Genomic DNA, 11,176 nt, shown 5'->3' on the forward strand with positions numbered 1-11,176 from the left:
AAGGTCATCACAGCCAAGAATGTTAGGCTCACTGACGCCACACATACCACAGACACTCAAAACCTGTAGTCCAGTGCCTTCAAGTGGGAAGTCTTTCCCAAATTTAGAGTCAGTTCACTGAAGAGCTGAAAGATTTATCTCTATATCCACAACTGAATTCTCTCTTTGAGCACAAAGACTGCATGCATTCATGCTCCATGCCTGGATCATGAAGACAAAAAGAGGAGTCTGGGAATGCCCTGAAACTAGCTGTAAATATTTACAGCAATATACATGTATATCTTTTGCTAGGGAGGAGTCACACAACATTCAAAGAGATCTTGTACTCCTCATAACTTAAAAGACATGTTCTACAGAAGTAAACTAATTCAATAAATGTTTTCCTTCTTCAAAATTGTCTTTTGACATTCATATAATATGGCCAGCATCTCCACTAGAATTCCTTGTAAATTAAAACAGTGTCAAATATCATTGTGTGAAGTTAAAAATATATTAGGCCAGAATATGATTCCCACCATACAGTTGACTGATACTTCCTGCAATGTACTAGAGTTTCAGATCATTAATAACTCTCCAATGCTCATTAAAACATTCCTAAGTCCCTCTACTCCCCAGCAAATATACAGTATAGGTTTAGGGGAGATCCAAAGAGTCCTCATTCATCCAGATCATAAACTCAGTGAAGGTATGAAGAGTTGGAGATCTTCAGAAAGTGAGTGTAGTGTGTATCTGTGAGCCAGAGACAAATGAGAGCACTCAGGCCCTTTCTTCCTGCACCTGCCTCAGACTATGGTTTGCCTCACCTAAATATGAGTGCCTCCTACAAACATTAAAACCATGAGATGTATAAATACTAGATGGAGAGGAACAGAGAATCTAGGTGCTGGGGCTTCAGTGGTACTAGGAGAAATGACAGGACCAAGAATACATGGTACAGAAGAGGCCAATTTCTCACTCTATCACTGACATGCTGTGAGCTCAAGAAAAACCCACATGTGCTCTGGGTTCAGTTTTCATATTAGTAACATAAAATTGAGGGATTATATTGGAGTGTGTTGATGTCTTCAGATCCCAAATGCTAGAATCTGGACCAATCTCACCCCACTTTTTTTCCTCTGATCAAAATACTGTTTGCAGTCTAATTCCACAATTCAAATTATTGACTTTAAGTTTATAATAGTTTTAATTTTTGTGATTTTCCCTACATGTTATTTTTTTTAAATGTCAAAATAATCAAATTCCTGAATTTAATGAAGTCTACTAAAAGTTAGATGAGAACCATGCATTAGACTATAAAGGCATTATAGTCTCCCTTTATTTTGCATGTTATTTTATACTCTCAGAAAATTAAATTTATATTTTTAATAACTATTTTAATAGATATTCTCTTGACACAAATGTAAATATTTCTTGAAGATACTATTTCAAGGTGTATGCTTTTGCCTGGATTACTGATACAGGCAAATCCCAGTGTTTCTCACAAGCACCCATTTTTTCAAGTAATAGAAGCATAAGCTACAATAGTTAGTGTTACTCAGGTTTTCAAAGCTGATCTTCTAAACAACTAAAGGGCACAATGTTATTCAAAGACCAAAAGTATTTAAAGCTGACACTCAAGGGGTCATGCATATACTTCTACTGCAAATATTCTGGAAGGCTCTGCTCTCTGGAATTCCCATTTCACACTGATCCAATAAAACCTGACTTTACAGATTTTCAACACGTACCATAAACCAATCCCTTCTCCTCGGCTGTTCTCCAACTCAATAATGGCATTCACATTCATTACATTTAGTGAGTCAGACTTTCCGCAGTGCCTAAGTCACTCACGACTAGTATGGCAGGTGTGTGGTGAGTGACGTTAGCTGTTTCGGGATTCTAGGAAACCATGTAAGTGTAAAGCAGCCTTGGAAATGCCCTACTGGCCTGAAAGAGTAAATGCACCTTCCCTAAAAGCCTCACATATGACTTTCTGTGCTAGAGAGAAAAGAAAGCAACACCTTTTCTGTTTTTTAATAAAATTAAAAGCTTATAAGCAGAGGGTTTATTTAAAATATTTATGAATATAGTTGCTGTTTCCTGTTTTGCATCATTATTAGATATTGTGGGCTTTAGGGCAGAAAAATAAGAAAAAACTAGTCTTCATGGTACTTGAGATTTTGTTCCTTAAAAAAAAAAAAATGCCTAGAAATAGCATTAAGGGTCTATCTTGGGCCACAAAACCCATAAATATAGAGTTGGAGATGCCACTGCATCCATTTAATCCCTGCTCTAGTGTGGCTTGCCCTTTTTCTTTGTTCACAGTTGCATGCATAATCATGGAGAACACTGAGGTCAATTCAAAGTCAAGATTGCCTCCAAATGAATGTGTTGTCTACATATGATACCTGGCTCTCCTCTGAACCAGACAAATGTGGTTGTGCTACATAAACACACAGGAGAAGTCCACTACAGTTCAAGTCACAAATTCAGAGGCATGCAAAATAAGACACTTCGGAGTTCTGGATTAGGAGGCTGATGACTAATGAGTTCTCCAATTAGAACTTGGGAGACCTGCATACACACGTTGGAAAGTGAATAAAATAACCAAACTTTTAGGTCAGAAACACAAAATTTTCAAGTTCTAAGATTCAAATTGTGAAAAACTGTACTCCATGAGATTTAGGATCTGGAAATGCAAAATTTAAATGTCTCCTCCATCATATTCCCCCAAAAGGTCAAACCACTTGAAAGAGTTCCCTCTACAAATTTTGTTAATCTGGGTCCATTCAAAGTACCATGAGTGTGCTCCTTTCACATCTCTGTTATGAGCCTGTTGAGATGAAACCACAGATAATAACTGTGGTTTTGTATAAAGGCCTAAGAATGCTTGATCTTCATAAGGCCTAAATCTCAGCAGAGTCTAAAACCAGATGCTTTACATAATTAACACTGTGGTCTTATCTGGAGTTTTAAAGGAAAAATGGTTTTGAGTTATCTAGGGAATTGCTCCAACACAACCCCTCTTCACTTTGTATTGACATAAAAGATAAAACTTCCAAGCACCTTTAAAACCTTTGTCATGAATACCCTTCAAGAGATTCCGTAAGTGAAGTCTGATCTGAAAAACTGGCCACTTCTTTGCCACCATTCACATGGGGCTGCGTCTCCATTACCACTGCTCTGTGGGCAATGGATTTTTACATGCAATTGTGTGTCTAAAAGATAGAACACAAGGTTGACCCAAAGATAGGTCTGAGGGTTCTGCCCCAAGCTGTGGGCTCAGCCAAGCACTCACGGACAATGCACTGGTTTCCTCCAGGGAGCGTCTTCCATCCTGGGCAGCAATAGGAGTGGAACCTGGAGCCGCACACGTTTGGCCTGCAAGGGACAAGCACCTTGTCAGAAACATAGGTGTAGGAACACACTCTAAATTCCTGAAATTTAGGAATGGAGGGCAGACATAGAGGTAAATGCTCTAGACGTTGGAATGGGGAGGGTCCTAAATCTCCAAAGCGTCCCTTTCATCTGTTCCCTTTTGCTTGCCTTTAAAGGGCGAAAGGAGACAGGGAAACATATAATTTGCTACTATTCTAGCCTCCGGATGTAGAGAACAAAGGGGACATTCCATTTCTAAAATCCTTTCTCTCGTTCCCAAATCCATTCTTCCTTGATCTACTGTTACTTCGGCCCGGACGTGTCAAGGAAGGCGCGTCAGAAGGTGGAGCGCTCGGGTTGATGATTAGAGAATGAGTTGTAAACCCCGCACTCGTCCTCAAACAAAAGGCTCCGGAGCGGCGCCCCCGACGGTGGGAGCAGGCAGGCTCCACCGGCCCCAGCGCAGGGCGGACCCAAGCCCGCCTTTTGCCAGACATTCGGAACCTGTTCCAGCACCGCGGGCCTGGCACGCTCTGCGATCCGCACCTGGGGGACCCCAACTCACCCCGTGCCCAACCCCCAGAGGGAGGTCTTTCCGCTGGCCGAGCTTTGGGGTTGGGAAGGAAAAGGGGGAGGCGCTCCTGGGGGTCTTCTGGCACAGGGGAGTGAAACGCTAGCCGCCAGCACAAGATTCATTCAGGGAGTGGGTAGGATGGAAAGCCGCCAAGCTGAGGATCCCAACAAACCGGCCACCCCAGGCACAAGGCCGCCTGCCCACCTACCCTCGGAGCAGGTCCTGCTGTCCTCGCCTGCGGACGCGGCTCGCCGCTGAGGTGCCCTCTTCCCGGTACTCGGGTGCCACAAACCCGCCTTCGGATCCCGCAGTCGCCGGCCGGACCTGTTGCGGCTGCGGCTGCGGCTGCGGCTGCGGCTGAGGCCGGAGTGGCTTAGGCGGTGGAGGCTGGGGCTGGCCGGCTGTACCCTGCGCCCAGAGCGCCACGCAGCCCAGCCACACCAAGTAGGGCTGGAGACACAACCGCCTCCGTCTCTCCATCGCCGGCGCCGAGAGCGCGCGGACCAAGGCCCGCGAAGAGCGAGCGATCAAAGACAAAATCCACGCGGGCCGTAAAAAGTCAGGGTCTAACTAAGCCCTTCGTCAGCTGCCGGGACTCGCTTGGGCTCGGGCTCCCTGCTCTTAGCGGGAGCCCGGGACCGAGCGCTGGCCCCTTGGCTGCCGGCGGCGTGGGGCACAGGACGCGGGATCTAGCGCAGTGGGCGGCGAGGCGCGGTGGCAAAGCAGCCCGCAGCCCCGCGCGGTCCACGTTGCATCCCCCGGGCCACGGCCCCGAGCGACTCCAGGACCGCCAGCGGGTGGGGGCGGGAAATTACAAAAGTAACCCGAGCAGCCGCAGGGTAAAGTTACAAAGAAAGCGGACCTCACAAGAAAAAAAAAGGGGGGGGCTGCACGTAGCGGCTCAGCGGATTCCTGTGCGCTCCGGGCACAGATCTTGGAAAGCTGCAGAAGTCACCAGCAAAAAGCAGGCAAGCAAACAAAAGTTGCCCCCAAAGAAGAGGAAGGTCTCCTCGGGGATCTCTTGGAGTCCCACGGGGCAGCGACGCGCGGGCGGCGGCTGTGGAGCCCGGCGGAGGTGCGCGGGGCCGGAGCAAGCGGCCGGAGAGAGGGCAGGAGGCTGGACGCCGGGGAAGATGCGGCGGAGGAGGGCGCGGCACGGGGGTTTTAGAGGCCCGGCGGGGCGCGGGGCGGGCCTGCGGGCGGCGGCTGTCAGTGGGGGCTGTGGCGCAGCCGTCCACACGTGGAGAGCAGCCCGAACCTAGGGGCCGGCGGCGCAGAGTGGGCGGGGACAGAGTAAAGGGGCGATCGGTTGGGGAGGAACCAGGGGAATGAAGGACTGGGGGAGGGGAAAGGAAGGAAGGGGGGGCAGGGCAAAGGGAGGGGAGAGGATAGAGATTGGGGAAAAGGAGGGGGCGAGCCTGAGTGGAAAGCCGAGGTTGGAAGAAGGACTTGGAAAGCGAGGTTGGCGAGCCCGGGTGCGAGAGGAAATGAGCGGGGGATGGGGGGGGGGGGAGGTTGGGGCGAGGAGAGAAGTGGGAAAGCGGAGCAGGGGGGGTTAGGAGGAGGGGGCTGGGGGCCGGCTGGAGGGGGCGAGGCGCTAGGCGGCTTTGCTTCCCGTCCCCCTCAATTGGCCGCTAGCTCTGTTTTGACTGTACAAAGCGACCAGACGGCGGGGGAGGGGGCGGTTAGGGACCGGATTTGGGAGAAGAGGCAGCAACCCCTTCCCCTTCTCCTCCGCTTTAGCGGGTCCTGCGGACTAGGGATGAGGTCTCTAAGCGCTCTGATTCCACTGGATGCACAGCCGAACTTCCCCGCCGGACACAGGCCGCAAATTTTAAGATGAGAACGGGTCCTCCTGCAAAGACCAGGACCCTGACCCGAGGTGGGGGGGATTCGCAACCACCCAGAAAAGAGGCTCGAGCTCAGTGGATTGTAGCTCTAAACTGAGAAGGCCAGGGCCCCTCCATTTCTCCTACCCCCGTCACCTCACGGGGAACGGCGTCAGTCTTGTAGGACCCTCAGAGGGGCAGGGAGTTTCCAGATTGAAATGCGTCCTCGGCCGCCAAGAGGGAGCTCACGCGGCAGCGGGGGACCGTGGCAGCGCGCCGGCGCGGGTTGGGAGATTTCGTGCAGGGACGTGCTCAGGTGCGACCCCTGGCAGGCAGGGCTCTGCCGGGGTCTGCATCCAGGGAGGAGTTAGAGATCCTGAAGTTTTGTTGGGGGAATTGGAGTGGGAGCACAGCAGGTAAATACGGCTTGGTGCCATATCCTTAGTTCCTGACTTGGACACCTCCTTATTAATGATTAAATCCTGGCAGTTGATATAACCCCTCTGTACCCTTAGGGTGCCTGTGTGCCCGCTTGACTGTGGGGTCGTCTTTTGCGGCCTTGCTTTCATCAGGTCTTTTTGAAGACCTTGTCATCTCTCAATCAATTGAATTTCATAACTGGAAAAAATGAACACCCTTGAAGAATAGGAATGAACATCTGAACGCAGTTTGGGAAATGGTGCAGAACGATGTCTGGGTTATTCTACCCTAGAGAACCTTACATTAAAAGGGAAAAAAAAAAGCATATGTGTAAGATTTTATATATATAAAACCTATATATGCATATATATTCATTCTGTATTCTCCCAAATTGCCCAGATGTGCTATTTGACAGCCAAACTTCTCTGAGAATTGGCACAACTCATTCCTTTATTACCCCAATGTAGTCAGCAAAAGGCTCAAAGTAGTAGCCTTTCTTAACGTTAGTCTCCAAAAGCCAGAAAAAAAGTACATAATTTCAGGTGGTGCATTTATTTCTCAAAATCAAATAAAATTAGAGCAATAGGGGTATTTTTCTTTAAACATTTTAGCAATAAACTATCTCTTGGGTTAAAGCAGCTAAAATGCTTTAACAATAATGGTTTAAAACATCCTGTCTGTGATTTTTCATTTAATACCTAAATAACTTCATGGTTCATTTCTACCTATCACATTAAATCTAAATGTTCTAAAATCAAATACACCTTAACCCTTTGACCTAGCAATAACAGTTTTAGGAATACACATGAAAATAAGTGAGAAAAGCATGAAATGATGGATACATTAGTGTGATTATTACAGCATTGTTTACAGTAGGAGAAGCCTAAAGACAAACATCCCATCAGTAAGGAAACCTCTGAATATGGTTTAGTCCATTCTATGGAACACCTTGCAACTATTAAAAAATGAATGGGTGAGACTCTGTGCGTTTATGAAATGATCTTTAGCGTAGACAATTTTAAAAAAATAGGTGCTGAAATTCATTGAGTCAGTAGAATAAAGGTTAATATGTGCTAGAGGAGAAAAAGGTGAGTTGTTATTTTAGGGGCAGAGTTTCTGTTTAGGATGATGAAAAAGTTCTGGAAATGGATAGTGGTGGTGGTTGCATGATAATGTGGATATATTTAATGCTGCTGAATTATATACTTAAGATGGTTAAATGGTGAATTTTCTGTTATGTGGGTTTTTTCAACTTTTAAATGCAAAGCGTAGAATTTTGTATATATTATGTTATCGTGTGTTAAGCATTTTTTTAATGAGAAGTATAAACCAAATATAGTAATAATGGTTAATCTGTAGGAAAAGAAGAGAACATGGTAAGAGACAATAAGGGAAATTAGAAGCCCTTCTAAATATTTATAGTTTTATAGTTCTAACTTTGAAACCGTGTGTATATTTTATATACTTAAAAAAGAATATTTAATGTTAAAAGAACAATGCTGAACTGAAATCAAAATATAACAAATGAAACTGTCACATTGATAGAATAGCCATAGAATAAATAATCACTCAAAATGACATTTAAACATGATATTTGGACTAGACATCTTTGGTGAGATATAACTTAAGAATGAAAGAACACAAAAAAATCTGAAATTGCTTTCAGTGGTAGTAAGGAATGTAGGAAAGAGAGACAGAAAAAGCAAATATAGAACTGTGTTGATGTCATTACAATGATTTCAGAATAAGAAAGATTAAATATAAAGCAAAAATAAAAACTTTTAAAATTTAAATTGAATTAAAATGCCAATTTAACTTTTATCTCTATTTTTTAAGTGCATTTCTTAACTCTGTCTACTGAAAAATCCAGAAGCACTGACAGCACAACAGCCAAAAACACCAACTGTAACCAGATTATGGCTCCTAAAGACCATTTCCAGGTAAAAGGAATCGGGGCACCTTGGGTAAATGACTGATTCCAGCCAGGTCTGGAATAGGAATGTTTGAGGTGAGTTTGGCCTATCTTGTCATGCCTGAAATCGAGGAAATTATCAGACTGTTAGGGCCACATTTAAAGGAAACCAAAGCTAACTTAAAAGAGATCACTTTGTCTAAAGATGAGGAAACTTGAACATCAACATAGATGACTGCAAAGGATTGAAATTGAAATATGTGATTCGTGTAAATATTCAATATTTCTAAATGATATTTCAGTTAATTGGTCTCCTGTGGAGGTTGTTGAGGTACAACACATGGAATTTAAAACACTGACAAATAAAACAATCAAACAATTATTCTGCCTTTACTGGAAAGACTCATAGAAAGCATTTTTTAAAAAAAAAAAAAAACCAGACTGTAAAGTCAGGAAAGATAAAAGTAGGGGGGAAAATCACTTGTTTACCAACCCTACTCGACATAATAAACTCATAAACAAATTCCGCAAAGTAGCAGGATTTAAAATCACTAGGTCAGAGATTCTTTTGTGTGTGTGTGTGTGTGTGTGTGTGTGTGTGTGTGTGTGTTGTCAGTGGACCTTTATTTTCAACGCACCGATTAGGTTAAGGTTCCCATAATCCAATCATTTCACCTCTAAACCTTCTTGCATTGTCTCACATGTGAGCTTTTGGGGGACACCAGATATTAAAGCATAACAACCATTAAAATTGATAAGCTTCCACTACCAAGGGAAAAAGATGAAAGACAAACAATGCTAATATTTTAATCAAAGAACCATCATTTCTTTTATCTCATGGATATAAAGAGGATAATTAAGGAATAGTATGAACCACTGTATGGTACAGATTTGATAATCTAAATGAAATGAATTAATACCTTGCATGATATTGACTTGAGAACTCTCAGTAAGGTAAATAGGTTATCTGAATTGTCCCATGTCTATTAAAGATGTTGAATCAATAATTAGCAATTCTCTAGAGAAGAAAGCTCCAGGCCTATATGGTTTCAGTAGTATTGTCTACAAATTCATTGGAATTTTACCAAACATTTAAGGAACAAACCATATTGATACTCTACAATCTTATCTAGAAAATAGAAGCAGAACATTTTTAAACTCATCTCTCTGAGGCCAACATTCCTCTAATATCAAAACCAGAAACATAAAAGAAAATTACAGACCAGTATTTCTCATGAACATAGATGCCAAAACCCTCAATGCAATAGTAGCAATTCAAACCCAGCAACTTATAAAAATAGTTACATACTGTGACCCAGGAGTGTTTATTCTAGGTTCAGCATTTAAAAATTAATTAACATAATCTGTCACATCACGAAGAAAAATTTTATGCTTTTATCAACTAATACCCACTCATAATGAAGAAGTGTTTGACAAAAATCCAATATGCATGATTAAAAAAAAACAGCTCTCAACACACTGATATAGAGGGAATTGTCCTGAAATTAATAAAGTACATGTACAGAACTCCTCAGCTAACATCATACCTGATGAGAAACTGAATGCTTTCCAATTTGGAAACATTTGGACTGGGATTATTTCACAATTGAAAATAAGTAAACATGTCATCTCTCACCACTCCTCTTCAACATTGCACTAAAATAAAACAAGAAAAGGAAATAAAATTATGTACATTGGGAAGGGGAGGCTGAAATTACATTTGCAGATGACATGGTTGTATATGTAGACAATTCTAAAAAAAAAAGCAGAAGTAACCCTGGAATTAATAACTGATTAAAGTAATTTTCCAGGATTCAAGATCAGTTTAGAAAGGTCAATTGTCTTCCTATATACCACCAATGAATTAATTAGGAAAAGAAATACTTTGGTATAAATCTAAAAAAAAGTGCAATATCTATTTGAGGAAAACGACAGAGCTCTGAAGAGAGGAATAAGATTTAACTAAGTGAAGATATATTCCATCCACTCATAGGATTATTGCCAATATGTCAGTTATTCCTAACTTCTTTGTATATTCTCCCCAATATCAACTAAAATCCCAGCAAGTTATTTTGTGCCTACTAATATACTGATTCTAAAGTTTTTATGGAAGACAAAAGACACAGAATACTCACCTCAACAATGAAGAAGAGCAAAGCCAGAGGACTGACATTATTCAACTTCAAGACTCACTACAAAAGCTGAAGTAATGGACACAACGTGGTATTGAGTACATGGGTATTTATTATACTCTTCTCTTTAATTTTGTGTAATGTGAAGTTTTTCATAATAAAAAGATTTCTTTGGGACTTTCTTCAATCGTGCACTGCTCCTTATTTTCTCTCTTCCATTGATAACCACAATCTTTATTCACAAAATAGGTTTATTAATTTTACTGATTTTCTGTTTTCCGAAATCAGTTATTTCTGCTTTAGTCATTTATTCCTTCTGTTTTCCTTGGGAAAACATGGTTTGATTTCTAACTTTTTAAATCAATAGCTTACTTTAATTGTTTAGATTCCTCTTTAATCACTTACCAGTATAAATCTGTGCATTGCTTTCTGAGCTTTATGTACTTCCTAAATTTTTTGATATGTGATGTGTTCGTTATCTTTATTTTATAAATTTTCTTCATTTTTTTTGTTTTGAATTTGAACTGTTTGAGGGAATTATGTGCAATTTCCCTGTGGATAGGCATTTTTCTATTTAAGATTACTAATGTCTAATTCTCTTGAAGTATATTCAGGGAATATGGCCTGTTTACTCTGTATTTGTATGTATATTTGAAAACTATATGATTCTTTACATGGCATAAATTTTTGTAAAAGTTCCAGAGGGACTTGGGGGAAAAGGGAATATTTTTTAATGTTATAAAGTTTGAGACATACCTATTAGCTGAAGTAAAATAATTATATTATTCAAATCCTCTTTTTCTTCTGTTGTATAGCTAACCATTTATGAAGTTAATAAGGCAGTTAGAATCTGCTGTTAATACTGTGTTTCTGTTCCTCCTTCTCCTCCTTCTCCTCCTCCTCCTCTTCCTCCTCCTTCCTCTTTTTTATTTTGCCTGCAGTCTGTGTTTTA

At 42.1% G+C, this 11,176-nt stretch overlaps 1 protein-coding gene across 1 annotated transcript in view; it reads right to left on the reverse strand.

Moving 5' to 3' along the window:
* The window catches only part of Fbn2 (fibrillin 2), a 218,122-nt gene extending 213,711 nt beyond the window's left edge, over positions 1–4,411 (reverse strand). The window contains exons 1-2 of the mRNA XM_076855914.2: positions 4,140–4,411; positions 3,278–3,360 (exon numbers count right to left, since the gene is read on the reverse strand). Of these exons, the coding sequence (XP_076712029.2) occupies positions 3,278–3,360; positions 4,140–4,411 (355 nt within the window). The remainder of the gene's footprint in view (positions 1–3,277; positions 3,361–4,139) is intronic.
* Positions 4,412–11,176: the final 6,765 nt, after the last annotated feature.

The sequence above is a fragment of the Callospermophilus lateralis genome, chromosome 5 (genome assembly GCF_048772815.1).
Source record: "Callospermophilus lateralis isolate mCalLat2 chromosome 5, mCalLat2.hap1, whole genome shotgun sequence".
NCBI classification, from domain to species: Eukaryota; Metazoa; Chordata; class Mammalia; order Rodentia; family Sciuridae; genus Callospermophilus; species Callospermophilus lateralis.